This window comes from Bos grunniens, chromosome 3 (assembly GCF_055505025.1).
Source record: "Bos grunniens cultivar Pamir isolate PY7600 chromosome 3, Bosgru_T2T1.0, whole genome shotgun sequence".
NCBI classification, from domain to species: domain Eukaryota; kingdom Metazoa; phylum Chordata; class Mammalia; order Artiodactyla; family Bovidae; genus Bos; species Bos grunniens.
This window is the reverse complement of record NC_141167.1, coordinates 3,904,130-3,923,670: the sequence shown is the minus strand read 5'-3', so window position 1 is coordinate 3,923,670 and position 19,541 is coordinate 3,904,130. Positions and strand designations below refer to the sequence as shown.

The 19,541-nt window shown below is 61.7% G+C and overlaps 1 protein-coding gene across 1 annotated transcript; it reads left to right on the top strand.

Moving 5' to 3' along the window:
- The first annotated feature begins 6,047 nt into the window (after window positions 1-6,047).
- KLHL30 (kelch like family member 30) lies at window positions 6,048-19,045 on the top strand. Its single transcript, XM_086394191.1, has 8 exons — window positions 6,048-6,173; window positions 7,914-8,730; window positions 10,051-10,186; window positions 12,016-12,102; window positions 12,641-12,796; window positions 14,370-14,558; window positions 15,520-15,665; window positions 16,961-19,045. Exons 2-8 carry the CDS (start codon window positions 7,957-7,959, stop codon window positions 17,210-17,212), a joined length of 1,740 nt encoding a protein of 579 aa, XP_086250317.1. The 5' UTR covers window positions 6,048-6,173; window positions 7,914-7,956; the 3' UTR covers window positions 17,213-19,045.
- Window positions 19,046-19,541: the final 496 nt, after the last annotated feature.

Below are 19,541 nucleotides of genomic sequence, written 5' to 3'. Positions count from 1 at the left end.
AATCTTGGCATTCAGTTGTCAAAACTCCACTGAGGACCCCAGAGCCCCTACCTAGGGATCCAGAGGGTGCAGACTTCAGTGAGGTGACCAGACACAAGGTGCAGACCCAGGGGCTTCCAGCAGAGTCGGGAAGACACTGGAGGAGGGGAGCCCGGTCTCTCTCCCTGGCCCCTTGTAAGTGCACGCAGGACAAATACAAAGAAAACACTGCACCCAAGGTGGTGAGAATGTCACCTTTTTATCATGAGGAGAATAAATATTGGAACAGTGTAAGCTCTTTGAATATCAATGCTTGGATTTAGAAGAGTCAAACTTTTTTTTTCAATGCCTCTAAAGTTCTTTTGAAAGAAACCATGATCAAAGCTGGTTTCCCAGGTGGCGCTAGTGGTAAAGAGCCTGCAGGGACCAAGCCAGCCGTGAGGCCGGTCTACAGGAAGGCCTTCCGAGAGCCTGCCTGCTGCTGCCACGGCTGGTGGGGCCCTCCCTCACTGTACCTTGGAATATGGCAGAAGCCACAGACTGCACCTCCAAGTAGGCTGTGAAAGACTCCCATCTTCGTGGCTGTCTTGTTTCTGGGGGAGCCAGCCGCCGTGTTAGGAGTGGTGCTAACTATTGCTTTATTTCTGGGGGAGCCAGCCGCCGTGTTAGGAGTGGTGCTGTGGAGAGGTCGGGGTGGACCTCTGCTCCAGGCCAGCCTCCGTCCCGTGACTGCAGTCCCGTGGTCCGCTTGGCACCAGCTGTGGACAAATCCTGAGGCAGAACCACCCACTAAAGCATTTCCAGAGCCATGAAACTGTGTGAGGTAATAAATGTTCACTGTTTTACAACACTGGACTTGGGGTCATTTGTTACGCAGCAGGAGCTAGCTAATACAACAGACTAGAAGATTTTATATAGGAGAGTGATGAAGAGGCTTACATTGCAGGTATGAAGAGATCATAAGTATAGAGTAACAGTCCATTGATGGACTAGGGATCTCTTCAAGAAAATTAGAGATACCAAGGGAACATTTTGTGCAAACATGGACTCGATAAAGGACAGAGATGGTATGGACCTAACAGAAGCAGAAGATACTAAGAAGAGGTGGTGAGAATACACAGAAGAACTGTACAAAAAAGATCTTCACGACCCAGATAATCACAATAGTATGATCAATCAGCTAGAGCCAGACATCCTGGAATGCAAAGTCAAGTGGGCCTTAGGAAGCATCACTATGAACAAAGCTAGTGGAGGTGATGGAATTCCAGTGGAGCAATTTCAAATCCTGAAAGATGATGCTGTGAAAGTGCTACACTCAATATGCCAGCAAATTTGGAAAACTCAGCAGTGGCCACAGGACTGGAAAAGGTCAGTTTTCATTCCAATCCCAAAGAAAGGAAATGCCGAAGAATGCTCAAACTATCGCACAATTGCACTCATCTCACACGCTAGTAAAGAGATGCTCAAAATTCTCCAAGCCAGGCTTCAGCAATATGTGAACCATGAACTTCCGAATGCTCAAGCTGGTTTTAGAAAAAGCAGAGGAACCAGAGATCAAATTGCCCACATCTGCTGGATCATTGAAAAAGCAAGAGAGTTCCAGAAAAACATCTATTTCTGCTTTATTGACTATGCCAAAGCCTTTGACTGTGTGGATCACAATAAACTGTGGAAAATTCTGAAAGAGATGGGAATACCAGACCACCTGACCTGCCTCTTGAGAAACCTATATGCAGGTCAGGAAGCAATAGTTAGAACTGGACATGGAACAACAGACTGGTTCCAAATAGGAAAAGGAGTACGTCAAGGCTGTATATTGTCACCCTGCTTATTAACTTATATGCAGAGTACATCATGAGTAACACTGGGCTGGATGAAGCACAAGCTGGAATCAAGATTGCCGGGAGAAATATCAATAACCTCAGATATGCAGATGACACCACCCTTATGGCAGAAAGTGAAGAAGAACTAAAGAGCCTCTTGATGGAAGTGAAAGAGGAGAGTGAAAAAGTTAGCTTAAGCTCAACATTCAGAAAACTAAGATCATGGCTTCCTGTCCCATCACTTCATGGGAAATAGATGGGGAAACAGTGGCTGACTATTTTTCTGGGCTCCAAGATCACCGCAGATGGTGACTACGGCCATGAAATTAAAAGACACTTACTCCTTGGAAGGAAAGTTATGACCAACCTAGACAGCATATTAAAAAGCAGAGACATTATTTTGTCAACAAAAGTCCATCTAGTCAAGGTTATGGTTTTCCCAGTGGTCATGTGTGGATGTGAGAGTTGGACTATAAAGAAAGTTGAGCGCCGAAGAATTGATGCTTTTGAACTGTGGTGTTGGAGAAGACTCTTGAGAGTCCCTTGGACTGCAAGGGGATCCAACCAGTCCATCCTAAAGATCAGTCCTGGGTGTCCACTGGTAAGACTGATGCTGAAGCTGAAACTCCAATACTTTGGCCACCTGATGTGGAAAGCTGACTCATTTGAAAAGACCCTGATGCTGGGAAAGATTGAGGGTAGGAGGAGAAGGGGACGACAGAAGATGAGATGGTTGGATGGCATCACTGACTCAATGGACGTGGGTTTGGGTGGACTCCGGGAGTTGGTGATGGACAGGGAGGCCTGGCGTGCTGCGGTTCATGGGGTCGCAAAGAGTCGGACACGAGTGAGCAACTGAACTGAACTGAGTCCATTGATGGAACTAGGGTTGTTCTGACCCTAGAATATGGTCATTCAAATCAGCAGAAGAGACACTTCACACAGAAAACATTGCCCTTTTGCAATAGAGATGCTGCAGCAAATCTGTGGGGGAAAGAAGGGATTGTTAATAATAGTACTGAGAGTGTTGGAAACTATTTGGGGAAGAATATGTATGACCTTACGGCACCCTATGCCCCAGATAAATCCCAGACGGAATAAGAGATGCTTTGAGCAAGTAAATCCGTGAAACACCCGCTGAGGGGGTGGGCGGGTCTGGTTGTGCAGGACCCCACAGCATGACAGGGCCAGGCTGAGCGTAGGGGGCAGTCTTACCTCCTGCAGGTAAGTGCCTCGGTCACCCGAGCTGGACGACCCTCTGTCCACGCATCAGGCTGTAAAGATGATTGTGTGCTTTACCGCGGTCATCTCACACTCCCCATCTGTTCCGGGGCAAGGCACAGAGGTGACGCCTGTGTCACCACAGTCCGCATGGCTCCCAACCTGCACGTCCATTACTAGAAGTGATCGGGTGTCACTTCCACCTTCTTAAAGCATGATGTGTCCCCATTATGGTGGAATTAAAAATCACATGGTCCAAAGACTCATCACATCAGAAATGCCTCATCACATCAGAAATGCTTGCCACAGAGTACTGTGATGAAACAGAACACAGGCCTCGCCACGGTCCTGACACCCGTGTGCTCGTGGGGATTGTCTGTTGCCAGTTTTCTGCTTCGTGTCTTTCTGTGTTTTCCAAATCTCCCACCATGAACATGTGTTATTTTTATCATCCTAAAAAGAAACAGGCAGCATATTTTTAAAAATTGCCCCACTGGGGAGCAATCCGACGATGAGGATCTGTTGAGCCCCTGGTTTCGAGTTTCCCAAACTGACCTGTCATCTGAGGCGCTGGGTCCCCGTAGGGCGTCCATTCTTGGCGCCCTGTGCTGTACACAAGACGGGGGGCGGGGAGCTGCCCGTGACCCTGGCCTGTCATCAGCATCGCCTGTCCTGTCTCCTGCGGCCCAAGTCAGGGGTGCATTAACCCTTCGTGCTCTGCCTGCAAACAAAGTGGGGGCTGGGGTCGGGAGGCAAAACCAATGCCTCTGTTTCCCCTCCAGCGCCTTCTCCGGGAGGGCCCTGGACACAGCAAGAGCTGGAGACATCCATGAAGCCCCCGGGAGGAAGGCTGATGCTAAGGAAGCCTAGGGGGAACGGGATGGCCCTGGACACAGCAAGAGCTGGAGACATCCATGAAGCCCTGGGAGGAAGGCTGATGCTGAGGAAGCCTAGGGGGAACGGGATGGCCCTGGACACAGCAAGAGCTGGAGACATCCATGAAGCCCCGGGAGGAAGGCTGATGCTGAGGAAGCCTAGGGGGAACGGGATGGCCCTGGACACAGCAAGAGCTGGAGACATCCATGAAGCCCCGGGAGGAAGGCTGATGCTGAGGAAGCCTAGGGGGAACGGGATGGCCCTGGACACAGCAAGAGCTGGAGACATCCATGAAGCCCCCGGGAGGAAGGCTGATGCTGAGGAAGCCTAGGGGGAAGTCCTGGGGCTCTGGGGAAGGGGCAGGACCTTGGGCTGGACTGGGCTATGACTGGGCAAGGCTGAACTGGGATATGACTGGGCTGGACTGGGCTGAGCTGGGTTGGGCTATGACTGGGCTGGCCTGGGCTGGGCTAAATTGGGATATGACTGGACTGGGCTGAGCTGGGCTGGACTGAACTAGGATATGACTGGTCTGGACTAGGCTGGGCTGGGCTGAACTGGGCTAGACTGAATTGGGATATGACTGGGCTAGACTGAACTGTGATGTGACTGGGCTGGACTGAAGTGGGTTATGACTGGGTTGGACTGGGCTGAGCTGGGCTGGACTGAACTGGGATATGGCTGGGCTGGCCTGGACTGGGCTAAACTGGGATATGACTGGACTGGGCTGAGCTGGGCTATGACTGGGCTGAGCTGGGCTAGGATATGACTGATCTGGCTGGACTGGGCTGCGGAGGGAAGCTCGGACTCAGGACACCTGTGAGTGAGCAGCGTGTGGGAGGCCCCGAGAGCGTGTGGTTGGGCAGGTGATCCCTGCAGTGTCTGTGTGATGACCACACTCCCACATTAGAGCAGAGACTGGGGCCGGCTCACAACCAGCGCCTCAGCAGGAAGCTGGGCCAGCTGCCACGTCCCCGGGAGGAGACAGCTGTCCCAAACCCGCGCTGTCCTGACACCCAGACACCCTGGGGAAATTCCCTTACCTTGCCAGGAGTGGGGCCCGTCACCCTGGTGCCCCCAGGCCCCTCTGTCCTGTAAGAGCACCAGCCAGTCCCCAGTGGGCTTTGGGAGGCCGGTCAGCCTTGGCCACCTGACTCCTCCACGTCCCAGCACACCTTGAAACTGGTTGTACTGGTGAGGCCCAAGCGGGTACAAGACGGAGGGGCTGACAGGCAGAGCCCCCCAGCGGGCCTCCCTGGTGCCTGTAGGCCTGGGGCTGGAAACATCCCTCTGCCCCCTGGCATGAGAGATGCCCCCCTCTGCCCCTGGCATGAGAGATGCCCCCTCTGCCCCCTGGCGGAGATGCCTTGCATGCCCTCCACTCACCCCAGACTCAGTCGGGGCCTGTGACTCCAGAACCTGCAGAGATCCAGGTGTCAGGAGTTCCCCTGTGACTGCCGTGAACCAGGCCTCCCAGGAGGTCACGAGCCTCTGCAGCTGTATTTTTAGACCATCCCATTTCTTAGCCTTCCTGGGCATCACTACTAACGAAGACATCAGGGCAGGCCCAAGGCCAAGGCCACGATACAAACACAGAGCCTCGGGACCGCGCACCCCCGTCACCAGCCTGGGAGGCGCCTCTCTGAGCCCCTCCTTTACCACCAAGACTTCCCAGCACCAGGGACCCCAGGTCTTGAAAGTCTTTGCTGAGCAACCCCCATTTCCTCACAATGGTCACTTTTTCCCATGTGATGGAAAATAAGAGGCCACATGCGCCCCTGTCAATAACCACAGGAAAGCTGGTATGTGCCGGGCCCTTATGACACCCTGGCCCTGAACTGAGGGCTCTGTGTGGCCCCTGAGTCCCCAGCTCGGGCTTCACTGTGCCCCTCTTGCCAATGAGAAAACACAGAAGTGAGAGACCCAACACTCCTCACTGGGAGTAAGGGGTAAGCCCAGACGTGCCACTCCCCGGGTGCTTGCTGCTGTCTGTCCTGGCCCAGGGGTCACAGGAGGCTCCCGGCCAGCATGGTCATTCAGAGAGGACAAGCAGAGAGGAGCTGTCACTCCTCTCCTTCCCTTACTGGCCACCCCCCTCCCACCAGATGCTGACAGAGACTAAAAATACCCTTCTGTCCCCACGTGGCTGCCAGCCCAGCCCAGCCCAGCCTGGCCCCGTCATATCCCAGCAGATCCTCCATGCCCCTTGGCCGGCTGGGCAGTCGTGTTCTCCAGCCTGAGTTCTGAGACAAGGTCTCAAAGACCCACTGAGAGGTAGGATTGGGGGCAGCCGGAAGGGGGAGGTGAGGACCGGGGCTGGGACCAGCAGGGGAAGGGGAGTTACAGTGGACAGCCCAGTGGGCCTGGAGATCCCAGCCCTGAGTGCTTTGCGGAGAGACCCGCACACAGCCTAGACCCAGCCCCAGGGGGCTGGGGTGGGGGCTCAGCGGGGCTGCTTCCCTTCAGGTCTTTCTGGAGAAGTGGGGGGCAGGCTGGACCGAAGCTGGGGCTTCGGTGTCCAGCCCCAGCCAGGGCTGGACTGAGGCCCTTTGTTGTCCTGCCCGCTCTGCCCTCCTCACTCCTGGCCTGGCAGGCACTGGGCAGGGGGCTCTGAGCCCCCTGGAAGCCTCGGCCCCTGGTGAGGACTGCAGGGAGGCAGGTGTCAGCAGATGACCTGAGGCTCCCCGGGAAGGTGCCAGGCGCTCCCGCCCACTGGCCTCCGGCTGCCTGGGGCAGTGGCCGCCTGGCTAATCTCCTGCGCTCCCCTGAGAGGGACGCGCTGCCTTCCCCCGAGCCAGAGGGCCTTGCAGGGAGGGGGTGAGGCAGGCTGGACGCCCACCAGGGCCCTGGACCCATCCTGACCCAGCGGAGCCCAGGCAGGTTCTTGGGCCTCCGGGTGGGTTCTCTGTGTGCCTCCCTGCTCAAGTTCCCGCCACCGGCACGGGACCTGGGGCGTCCACAGGGCAAGTTCTCCTTATGGGAGCTTTGGGGCTTTGTCGTTTCGATGGCACTGGGTGGACCCGGCATTTTGCACTGGCCTTTGCTTTGTTGGCTGCTAAGGCGCCCCCTGGTGGACCCACAGCATCTCAGGGTACAGCTTCTTGCTCTGTGGTCACTCAGGGGAAGACAAGCTGTGCAGAACTTTCTTTTTTCTGGGGCGGTTTTCTTAGGGCAAAAATATCAGAAGATCGTAAGGAAATATGTGCATAATTAAATTAGCCCAGAAGTGCGTTCGCTGGATCAGGCGATTCGAACTGAGATTGCTCTCTTGTGGTTGCTTGTCTTCGCCAACCTACATCCAGTGTCATAACCTGGGGGGTCCGGGGGCCCAGGACCCCCGAGCTGTGTAGTCTTGGATGAGGGCCTTGAGCCTCTTTTTGCCTCTGTTTCCCCACCTTTAAAGGGGCGGGAACAGCGACCGACGGCTGGCAGGGTTCCCATGAGGGCTGAATGACGAGTGTTTGTGCAAAATCCAGGATGGCCTGGTCTGAGGGGGGCACCGTGAGGGCACGGCTGATCCCCCAGCCCTTTCACCTCCAGCCTCTCAGTCTGCAGATGACAAGGCTGGGACCAGAGAGGGGCGTGGCTCACTCAAGGTCACCCAGAAAGGTCATGGCAGCTGAGGTTCCCTGTAACCGCAGGCCAGTAAGGACCCATGGGGCTGAAACTATTCAAATGCAGATGCCCTTCCCAGCAAGGGGGGATCTGGGAGTAGAGGAGGCCACTAGGAGGGTTGGGGGTGGCTCTGTTTCACACAGTCCAGAGGTGCAGAGAGGGGCTGAGGCTTGGTTCTCTTGCTGGCCCATCCTGCCCTGATTGCCTAGGCTCTCTGAGCCTCAACCGCCTCACCTGGGAAAGACAACGCCTCCGGCTCCCAGGGCCTCGGGGCTGGTTTAGGTGAGAGGCTGGGCGAAGCACTTCACGTGTGGTTGATGCTCAGACGGGTCAGCCTGACAGGTGACTCGGGCCGACGAGACAGTCCCCCTGGCTGACCGTGCTGGCTCCTCTCCCCAGGAGCCCGCGCGCGGACGCCCTTGAGTAGGTGAACCTCACTGTCATGGTGCGGAACGTGGACGACCTGGACTTCCACCTGCCCTCGCATGCCCAGGACGTGCTGGACGGTCTGCAGCGGCTGCGCTCCCAGCCCAAGCTGGTGGACCTCACGCTGCTGGTGGGCGGCCGGGAGCTGCCCTGCCACCGCGGGCTCCTGGCCCTGAGCAGCCCTTACTTCCACGCCATGTTCGCGGGAGACTTCGTGGAGAGCTTCTCAGCGCGCGTGGAGCTGCGGGACGTGGAGCCCGCTGTGGTGGCGCAGCTGGTGGACTTCGTGTACACGGGCCGGCTGACCGTCACCCAGGGCAACGTGGAGGCGCTGACCCGCACGGCCGCACGCCTGCACTTCCCCGCGGTGCAGAAGGTCTGCGGCCGCTACCTGCAGCAGCAGCTCGACGCCTCCAACTGTCTGGGCATCTGCGAGTTTGGGGAACAGCAGGGGCTGCTGGGCGTGGCCGCCAAGGCCTGGGCCTTCCTGCGGGAGAACTTCGAGGCCGTGGCCCGGGAGGACGAGTTCCTGCAGCTGTCCCAGGAGCGGCTGGCCGCCTGCCTGGCCAGCGACCTGCTGCAGGTGCAGCCGGAGCAGAGCCGGCTGGAGGCACTGCTGCGCTGGGTACGCCACGACCCCCAGGTCCGGGCCGCCCACCTGCCCGAGCTGCTCAGCCTGGTGCACCTGGACGCCGTGCCCAGGCCCCACGTGCAGCAGCTGCTGGCCTCGGAGCCGCTGATCCGGGAGTCGGAGGCCTGTCGGGAGGCCTTGGCCCAGGGCCACGAGGGGGTGAGTGACAGGTGGGGAGCAGGGAGAGGAGCCCCGAAACCCCACCCGCACGGGGACAGACGGGATGGAGTGTGCAACCCCGCCTCCCTGGGGTCGGTTCACTTCCCAAGTACAGACTGCGCCCCTGTGTGTGCCACTTCCTGCCCGTGAGGACAGGGGACCCAGAAGTGGTCATCCCTAGCCCACAGCTTGGCGGGAAAACCCCCTGGAAACACACCCAAGGCACATGAGAAAGGCCATGCTGGACTTTGGGTGTCCTCACAGGGGCAGGCAGTCAGGGAAAGCTGCCTGGAGGAGGCAGCATCTGAGCTGGGCTTTAGAGGAAAGATAGGAGCCCGGCAGGGTTAAGTAAGCCAGGAAGAGCGCACAGCTTGTACAGAGGCGAGGAGCACGGACAGGCGTGGCAGCCGGCCACCACCTGACCTTCGGAAGCTGCTCAAGCGTTTATGGGATGCAATTTCCTATCTGGGCTGGCGGTGGGCCTGGTGAGAGGGCAAGTTCTTAATTGACAGGCCAGGGTGTGACTGAGGCAAGGAGCTGAAGTCTGTCTGCTCCCAGGCAGCTGGCTCAGGGCTTTGCTCAGAAGAACCTGTTAGGAGCCAACTCTGGGGACAAAGATGTGGCTCAGGCCAGCGGTGGGGGGTGTGGTGGAAAATACTGGCCACTCTGCATCCACACCACCGGCCTGCCGGGTACAGGGTGCAGCCGCTGGCCACCCGCACACGAGGTGGTCACCCTGTAGGTGCTGGAGGTGGGACGTCAGGACACTTGAGGGTGGGTCAGAGAGGCAGTGGGACTCTGGGATCCAGGGAGCTCTCACCCAGCAAGAAACATTTCAGCATTTCCTGCCATCCAGGGCCATCCTATGTGGCCACCCCGGCTGGCACAGGGGAGCTGGGCTCCCAGGGGGTGGGGAGCCTACCTGGGGGTCTGGGGACAGGGTCTGGGGGTTGGTTCCAAAGGTGGTGCAGAAACAACTCTGTTCGGCGGGGCAGGGGCTGGAGAGCGGCTGGGAGGGAGCAGGCCTCGCGCTCAGGCCCACGAGGACCCGGCTGCCACCTGTCCAGGTTCAGAGCGCTTGCCATCACCAGCCCATGGCAGCCATTGCATGTGGACGTGTATGCACACACACTCATGCACAAGCCCACACAGGCACGCACACGCTGCAGCTCGCCCCACCCCACGCATGTGCACTGACGCAGGGCCACACTGTGGACCCACAGCAGCTCCCAAATGCCCAGGCCACGGCCAGCCTCCGCACCCGGGCCCCTCTGACCAAGGATAGGGCCTGCCCCTAACCCCAGCCCCCTGGCCCCACAGGCACTGCTGGCCCTCCCGCAGAAGCTGGAGGAGGTCCTGGTGGTGGTGGGCGGGCGGGCGCTGGAGGAGGAGGAGGAGGGAGCTGAGGAGCTCGCCCCCCTGGCCGGGAACTTCGCCTTCTACCACACCAAGGCCAGTGAGTACCCTGAGGGCCCCACAGCCCCGACGCAGGGCGCCCTCCGTCCTTGAGGTGGGGGGGTTGCAGAGGAGCCCAGGCCCCAGCAGGGGAGGGAGGTGGACTGCGGGGGGGCCCTGCGAACCCCTCTGCCTCCAGCCGCAGCCCTAACTCTGGGGTTCCACGCGCTGGGGCCTGGGGAAAGCGTCCCCTGCCCAGACTGCCTGGTGTGGCAAAGTGGCCACTGGCCTGGGCGGGAGGGCCAGCTGGCAGCTGCTTCCCCTTGGCGCTTTTCCTCTGTCTGCCTAACGGGGCCTCAGTCCTGAGGAGCACAGGGAGCTGGGGGTGCGGACAGCCTGGGGTGCAACAGCTCAGGATCAGGATGGGCCCAGTGGGGTCCCGATTCCCGCCTTTGAGCAGGTCACTTTGCCTCCTTGAGCCTCAGTTTCCTCATCTGTGAAATGGCCTTTGTAATGAGGAGTCAGTGTGAAGAAAGGGGGCCAGGCCTGCCTCTCCTGCCCAGGAGCCCCTTCACAGGTCCCCCCCCCCACCGGAAAGGAGGGGTGAGAGGGCAGCAGGGCTCTGGGGGGAGGGGGGCCACGCCAGCCCCGGGAAATTCTTCGGAAAGCACTGGTTCGCTGGCCGCCGTCCTGGGGCTGCTGGGCAGGGGGCCATCACCCCGTGGCGTCAGCGGCTGGCGGGCTCCAGGAAGCCAGGGCTGACGGGGGGGATTTGTGGGCTGACGTCAGCAGATGAATTGGGAGCAGCTGTCCCTGAGACCCCGGGGGGGGAGGGCGGCGGCAGGGAGGCTGGCAGGCAAAGGCCTGGTGTCCCCACCCTGGGGTGACACAGACATGAGTCAGGGGGACACACAGTCCCTGCCTAGCGGGGGTTCCGCATGTCCTGAAAACCACTGTACAGTTGTAAACAGTAAACAGGAATCCTCCTGGGGACATCCCAGAGGCCGGTGTCTCCCACAGCCTTCCACAAACACCCAAAATGTGTCCATAGAGAGGACTAAACATTCCCATTTTTATTGCTCGTTTTGGTTTTTTTCAAAGTCAATCTCTTGCTCTTGTAGCTTCGTGAAGGCAGATCCATTGCTGCCTCATGCAGTGGTGTGGGCATTGCTCTGTCTCACCTCAGGGGCATTAATTCTCACAGCCACCGTCAGCTGGGCAGCTGCCGTGTGACGGCCGCATCTCCCACAGTCCCCACCCACCAGGAGAGAGATTAGCCCCATTCTACAGATGAGGAAACTGAGGCTGGGCTTTGTCTGAGGCCACGGCACTGGAGCAGGGGCACGGGGGTTGGGACCCACTCTGCCAGCTGCATGGCCGCGTCTGGTCCCCTCCCTGCTGCCCGTGGGCCCAGAAGGTGCTCGGGGTGAGCGAAAAGACAAGAAGCGAGTGAATGAAAGATGCTTGTGTTATAACCCACCTGTGGCTTAGTGATCAGGCCCCTTAACCCCTCCTCCACCTGATTGGGGTGGGAGCTGACTAGGGGCCAAAAAGTCCATCAGGGTTGGTAGGATCAGCTGCAGGGTGAGGGTGAGAGCCAGCCCCTGGAGCCTGGGCCCCTTCTCTGCACACCCAGGGTGCCAGGCCCCAAGGGTGGCATGGGGAGCCAGGGACCCCCTGGAGCCAAGCCCGGGGCAGCAGGGGCAGCCGGGGCCATGTTGAACCCACACCACTGGGTATCCTTCCCCACCTCTGCACCCAGCTGAGTCCAGCCTCTGCCCCCCACCGGTGAGGGGACATTTCTGCCCCCCTCAAGCGGAAAGGCACAGAGCAGGAAGGGGGCCCCCACAGTAAGCCCTGCCACCCTGACACTCCCCTGTCTTCTGCCAGAGAGGTGGATGGCCCTCCCAGACTTCCCCGACCACCACAAGTGGGGCTTCTCGCTGGCGGCGCTCAACAACGACGTCTACGTGACAGGTGGGCGGCGGGGGGGGGGCGTGGGGGGCGGGGGCCGTGTCCTGAGCCCCGAGGCTGAGCCCTGAATGCCATGCTCGGATCACTGGCCATTTGGTCAAGACTCTCCCAGACCTTTCCATCCTACAGAAACAAGGAAATGTCATGTCAAGTCCACGGGTCCACACGCGGGCACAGGGGAGCGTCACGGGCTCTGTCCTGCAGCCAGGGTCTCCCCAGGAGGAAGCATGTGAAGGAGGGGGGTGTCCCTCTGCTCTTATATCTTGGAAGTTGGGGGGGTGCAGTCCTCAGGAGGATTGGTTGAGAAAAAAGTTTCACTGATGGAGGTCTGAGAGGCTGTCCCGCTTGTTCATGTGGTGTGGAGGGGTCTCTGCAGGTCACAGGGCTAGACTGTGCCACCGCGGTCACCACCCCCCTACCCAGGGTCCCGCAGGACGGAGGCCTGGCACCGAGGAGGGGGCAGGAGCCCTGGTGCTCAGTCCCCGCCCGCCCGGAGGTCCCAGGCCAGTGGGCGCCCGCGTAGACAGAGCCTCTCTCGTAGGGGGCTCTCGGGGTTCCAGGACGGACGCGTGGTCCACCACGCAGGCCTGGTGCTTCCCCCTGAAGGAGGCCGCCTGGAGGCCGGTGGCGCCCATGCTGAAGGCCCGCACCAACCACGCCAGCGCCGCGCTCAACGGGGAGATCTACGCGGTCGGCGGTAAGGCCCCTCCCCGCGCCCCGCCCCCTGCCGCCGCGCCCCGCCCCCGGGCATCCTGGGGTGCGGCTCAGGCAGGAGTCTCAGGGCCCAGCTCCAGGCTGCTTCCATGTTTTCTGGGACGCAGAGAACAGGACAAGGAGTCAGTCCCCCAACCCTGTGAAGAGCCAGGGTCTCAGCTGCCTATGGGGATGGCCACGCTCACCCCAGGACCAGGGCTCGGCCCTCAGCTCGGGGTCACCTCCTCGGTGACGTCCCTGGGGCGAGGGGACCCACGGGGCACCCTTTCGCTGTCACCTGGGCTCCAGACACCCCCGGCCTGAGCTCAGGGCCCACCGTGTCCCCCCTGCACCCCAGAGGCGCTGCGAGGAGTCGCCCTGGGGATGCTGACAGATGAATAGTGAACGACGCAGCAGGCGGCTGAGCAAGTGTCCCACGGCCTCCGGAGGTGACAGCTGGCCCTAGCGCCATCCCCGGAGCCCCACCTGTCCCGGGGACCCCCTTTCCCTCAGTGGCTTCCGTGTCCCCCACCCGAGGACAGAGGGCTTGCACAGGGTACAAGGCAGCTTGGGGCCCAGGCTCTCAGAGCCCGAGGTGGGTTCCAGGTGGGTGCCCACCCACGCTGGTGTGCGTCACCATCACACCCAGGCGGTCCAGGGCTGGGACACTGCGTGCGTGCTAAGTCGCTCGGTCGTGTCCGACTCTGCGACCCCAAGGACTGCAGCCCGCCAGGTTCCTCTGTTCATGGAACTCTCCAAGCAAGAATGCTAGAGTGGGTTGCCATGCCCTCCTCCAGGGGATCTTCCCAACCCAGGGATGGAGCCCACGTCTCTTTGCATTGGCAGGCGGGTTCTTTTCCACTAGCACCATATGGGAGGGGCTGGGTGAGGGGCTGCCTAAAAGTCCCCCCGAGAATGACTTTCTCCATCCCAGGAAGGGCCTCCGCCGTGTGAAGGGCCTGGAGATGGCAGCCTCCCGGGACCCCCACAGGCACCTCTCCAGTCACCCTGGGCTCTGAAGGGCTCAGAGCACCTGGGCCTCACCGGGAGGCCCCATCACCCACTCCGAAGTCAGGCATCCCTGGTCCAGGAGCCCACTCCCATGCCACTTCTTGGCGAGTGGCCTTGGACAGACACTCTCCCTTCTCTGAGCTCTGCTGCCCTCTCTGTAAAATGGGGCACATCCCTGCCTCTCAGGCTTCCCAGGTGGCTCGGTGGGCAGAGCATCTGCCTGCAAGGCAGGAGATGCTGGTTTGAACCCTGGGTCAGAAACATCCCCTGGAGGAGGGCATGACAACTCGCTTGAGTATTCTTGCCTGGAAAACCGCATAAACAGGGAAGCCTGGTGTGCTGCAGTCCGTGGGGTCTCAAAGAGTCGGGCACAACTGAAGCCACGGACCACACACGCATGCCCGCATGTACCTGCCTCTCCGAGCTGTGCCCACCTCCCCCTGCCCTTGTCCCCCTGGGCACCCAGGGCAGCCCCTGCAGCCTCTGCAGAGCCTCAGACCCTGTGTTTTCAGGAACCTTCCTCGTCCTAGGCCCCTGCAGCCCTAACGCTACCCTTGGCCCCGCAGGCACCACTCTGGATGTGGTGGAGGTGGAGAGCTATGACCCCTTCACGGACACCTGGACGCCCATCCGCCCAGCCCTCAAGTATGTCAGCAACTTCTCCGCAGCCGGCTGCGGGGGCCGGCTCTACCTGGTGGGCTCCAGTGCTTGCAAGTACAATGCCCTGGCTCTGCAATGCTACAACCCGGTCACAGGTGTGGAGGGGGACAGGGGGTGTGGCTGGGGCTGGGGGCGGCCCGCGGGGCCAAGAGGGTGGGCACAGGTGGCCTCAGGGCCCCTCTGCAAGGCTGTGACCCTGTCTCAGCCGCTGGGTGGGTTGGGGGGCCCCGGGGATAGGTGTGGCCAACAGGGTCAGGGAGCGGGCAGCCGCAGGCCTCTTACAAAGGGTCACGGCCCCCCTTACCCCAGTGATGGATGGGGCGGTGGAGGAAGGCAGGGGCCCACAGGGTTCACCGGCACAGAGCCACAGCCCCCCACAGTCTAGAGGTGTTGGGGCTGGGGGCACAGTGGCAGGTGGGGGGGACCAGGAAGCCCTGCCCCAGGTCCTAAACCTGTCTGGCTGCTGGCTCTGCCTGGAGCCAGCCTTGTGGGGAGGGGCAGCGGGCCTGGACCCCCAAGGCCTGGCGGACACCAGCTCGGGCTCTAGGGTCGGGGTCAGAGCTTGGGCCCCGATCTGAGGATACAGGGCTCGCACAAAGCACCTCCTTCCTGGCATGGGCCAGGCCTGAGAGGCAGTGAGTCGAGAGGGAGTGAGTCCCTGGCCTCTGGGGGTGATCAAGCCGGGGATGGGGGTTCTTGAGCTGTTTCAGGGGGAAGGAGCCAACTCTCTGTCTCTCCCTTGGGGCAGCCCCTCCGGTCCATCCTCTGGACAGTGAGGCTGAGGATCCCATGAGACGGACCAGGCCCAGGGTCGGGTGGGGGCCCCGGGTACCGGACCGAGGGGCCAGCAGGATGGAGGCAGAGGCCCGGGGCACCCACTCAGGCCAAGGCCTCTGGATGCCTCATAGCCCCTCCTGAGGACCCGAGAATGAGGCTCCTGGGGACCCTGCCCTCCCCCTGAGCAGGAGTGGGGCTCAGTGGGGTGCCCCCACCCGCACGGCAGGGCAGGAGGCTCAGAGGGCCTCCCCAGTGACGTGGGCGGGCGTGTGTCCGCAGACGCCTGGAGCGTGATCGCCTCGCCCTTCCTCCCCAAGTACCTGTCGTCTCCACGCTGCGCTGCCCTGCACGGGGCACTCTACCTGGTGGGGGACAACACCAAGAAGGTCTACGTGTATGACCCCGGGGCCAACCTGTGGCAGAAGGTGAGCCACCCCCCACCCCGGAAAGAGCAGGCCTGGGCTGTGGGCCCCCCTGGGGCAGGGAGCAGGGGACGGGGCCTGCAGACGCAAGGGCCCAGAGCACCCCCCTCCCGAGGACCTGGGGCCGCTGGTCACTGCAGATGCTCTGTCCCCAACACACAGAGAAACCTGTCCTCCTCCTCAAGGGGGCAGAACCAGGCTTGGCCAGGGGCGCTCCAGGGCCGGTAAGCTCAGAGAGAGCTCCTCCTCCCTGCCGCAGACCAGGCCCATGAGGACTGAGTCCCCTACCCCTGGGATGATCAAGCCAGGGAGGGGGTTCTTGAGCTGTTTCAGGGGCAAGGAGCCAGCCCTTGGCCCCCCAAACGCACCCCCATTCCTTCTATTGCCCCTTCCTCCACCACTCCAGGGCAGGGGCCGGGGGCTTGTGGGGGCACCAAAGCCCTGGCCTCTCTCCGCGTTTCTTCCCGAGAAGGAGGAGGGACAGTGCCCAGAGCCCACAGCGGCCTCTGCTAGCTGGGCCAGCCGGGCAACAGGGGGCCTCTGTGATCCGCTGACCGCAGCTGTCCCCTGGCGTCAGTGCTCAGCTGACCGGAGGCCCCCATGACAGCAGCACAGCAGGTGCAGGGCCGGCCCTGCCAGGCTCTGTCCCTGGGGCCCGCCGCCCGGGGCTGGCCCGGGCTCCTGGCCGCAGGGCTGGACGTTGTCCTCTGAAGGCCTGGAGGTCTGCCGCCTGTTCCCGTCTCCACCTGGAGGGGGCCTCCCCTTCCTGCCCTCCCAGGCTCTTCGGGACGGGCGCACACCTCTCTCCCCCTGGCCCGGGGAAAGCTATGAGCCCTCAGCCTGCTAGCCCCCGGCCAGGGCACCCCTGAGGACCCGGGCTGAGTCGAGGGCAGAGCGATGAGTCCCCCGGGGCATCCATCAGGGCGGAGGCCACACTGTGTCCTCGAGACAGACAGAGAGTCAGAGCCCAGCCTGCATCTTGGGAGCGAGGCCCGGGCCCCCCTCGATGCCCCAGGCTCAGATATGGGCAAACCCGGAGAGCAAGGGGTGGCTGGGAACGTTATCCCTGGAGGAGCGGGGTCTCCCTGTGAAGGAAGAATCTCAGGGGTCCCCCGGGGGCAGCCAGGGTCAGGGCTGAGGCCCCAGGAGGCAGGTGGGGCACCTGGATGGGGGGTGGGGCGAGGTGCCCCCACCCTGAGGCCCGGGTGCTGAGAGGAGGCAGGTGGGGCACCTGGATGGGGGGTGGGGTGAGGTGCCCCCACCCTGAGGCCCGGGCGCTGAGAGCAGACCGTCTGCAGGTGCAGCCCCTGCACAGCCTGCACGAGAACGGGGCGCTGGTGCCGCTGGGGGACGCGCTCTACGCCACGGGCGGCCGCTGGCAGGGCATGGCCGGGGACTACCGCGTGGAGATGGAGGCCTACGACCGCGGCCGGGACGCCTGGGTCCGCCTCGGCGCCATGCCCCGCCTCTGGCTCTACCACGGCGCGTCCGCCGTCTTCCTGGACGTCTCCAAGTGGACCCAGCCCTTCGGGCCCGCCCCCGAGCCCTGAGCCACCCCGCGGCGCCCCTGGAGCGGGCTGGTGGTGCCCCCACCCCAGGGGCACGGCCCCCTTCCAGTCTGGTTTGTCTGACGGCTCAGCGTCACCGGCCCCTCTGGGTCCAGGCTGGGCTGGGGCCACCGGGGACGACAGGGGCAGAGTCTTCGTCTCCGCAGCCACCACTCCAAACTCAGAGCTGACCAGCGACAGGGGCTGGGCCTCTGCAGGCCTGGAAGGATGGGGAGAAGCTGTGCTCCTGCCGTGGGGCGTCCGAGACCTCAGAGCAGGGAGCCGGGCCCCGGGGAGCAGCGTGAGAACTCGTGATCTGTCTGAGGACCGGCCGCTCCGTGTGTCCCTCGGGTGGCGGTCGGAGGGAGCCACACAGATGAGGGGGCCAGCGGGGGCCCTGGAAGCTGGGGGGCTGCTGAGGGCGGGTGGCACCAAGCAGAGTGCCCTGAGGTGGGGTCAGCGCCTGCCGTGGGGGGCCTGCTGCTATCTCACAGCTGTGTGACCCGCCCGGCCACCCCCCCCGCCCCAGTCTCAGGCACACAGGGTTGGCTTGGGAGGGGTCTCCCAGCCCCCAGGCTCACACTGGCACCTGGTTTCCAAAGGCTGCTTCTGGGGAAATAGAAGGCCCAGCTTGTTCCGGGTCAGCCCCCCAGGAGGCCAATGCCCGCAGAAACAAAGAAGGAAGGAGGCGAGGTGTGGGGGCTGGGAGAGACAGGCCTTCTGCTTGCTGGGGCGCGGGGGGCAGAGAGGGCGGCAAGGCTGCCCAGAGAGGGGGTCAAGAAGGGCCTCGGCTCCCCCCTTTCTTGGGGTGTGTGCTAAGTTGCTTAAGTCATGTCCAACTGTTTGCCACCCCCTGGACTAGCCTGCCAGGTTCCTCCGTCCATAGGCTCCTCCAGGCGAGAATATTGGAGTGGGTGGCCATCTCCTCCTCTGGGGGATCTTCCCGACCCAGGGATCGAACCCTTGTCTCTTACATCTTCTGCGTTGGCAGGCAGGTTCTTTATCACCAGGACCTAAATGAAGGCGCTTCGTCAGGAGGAAGGTCCCCAGAGGGGAGCTGGCGGGGCTGGTGTCCTGGGGCAGGTGTCCTGGTGTTCTGGGGATAGCTCCTGGGTGCTCCAGTGACTTGCCCTCAGGCGGCCTGCTGGGCAAAGAGGCCCAGCACGTGGACTGCCCAGAGTCCCCCAGGAAGCACTGGGGCCCCTCGCAGGGCAGGTTCAGGCCCCTGCTCCTCCTCACCCATCCTGAATGAGGCACCGCGTCTGTGGCCACTGGGATGATGGAGGCCCCTCACCGGGCCCTCCCGCCTCGACACAGGCTTGGTGGGGGTGCCCAGCCTGGCTGTATCCCCGGCGCCGACCTGCTGAGCCCTCGGGCAGCTCCCGACACCCTCCAAACTTGGGTTTCCTCTCCAGGGCCAGCCCGTGGGCTCCTCCAAGAGTCCCTCGGGGACCGCAGGGCCCCCGACATTGCTGATTCTGAGCATCGGGTTCCGGGTCCCTCTGGCTCCCATAGACCCAGGGCCACTTTGCTCCCAGACTGACTCCTGCCCATCTGTTCTGAGAAACCTGAGTGGGTCCCAGGATCCAGACAGAGTGGGGCGTGCTGAGGGTCTGGTCCCAGAGGAATACGAGCCGCAGCCCTCAGGACACTTGGTCAGTCAGATGGTGGATGGGGCGGGTGAAACTGAAGACGGAGGTCTCTGGGATCCTCCCCGCTTTCTGTAAGAAAATCACCTGGAATATTTTTTAGATGCTGATCAAAGGTGCTATTTCAAAGACTCAGCATGTCACACTGGAGTTTTTTTCTGATCAAATACACGTAGTTGAAAATGTCCCAGGTGAATGCCTGCTCTCTGCTCCGCCCGCCTGCACGGGGCTCAGTACCTGGGGTGGGGGAGCACACCCCCTTGCAGGGCCTGGGGCTCCACTTTGGGGGGCCGGACTGCCTGAGCTGCCTCAGGGTGCCTGGATCTGGCCCCTCAAATTCAGTGATGGAAGAACTTGACGGGGGGCTGCATCTGAGGTGTGGGCTGGCTGAGGCGACTGAACGGGGGGCTCAAGGGGCTCCCAGGACCAACAGGGGGGAGTTAGCACCCCTCTGCCTCCAGGACCAAGCAGAGCAGAGACAGAGCCCAGAGAGGGAGCTGGGGAGGGAGAGGGCACCTGGGGGCTCCATGACCTCAGGCCAACCCCAAGGCTTAGTCTGTTTCCTCATCTGCACAGTGGGGGCAACTACATGATTTGAGAGCCGGGTGATGTTGGGCATATGGCAAAGGCAGGCTGCCCACCACCCCCCACCCCTCCCCCGGAGGCCGCTCCACAGGCTGCTG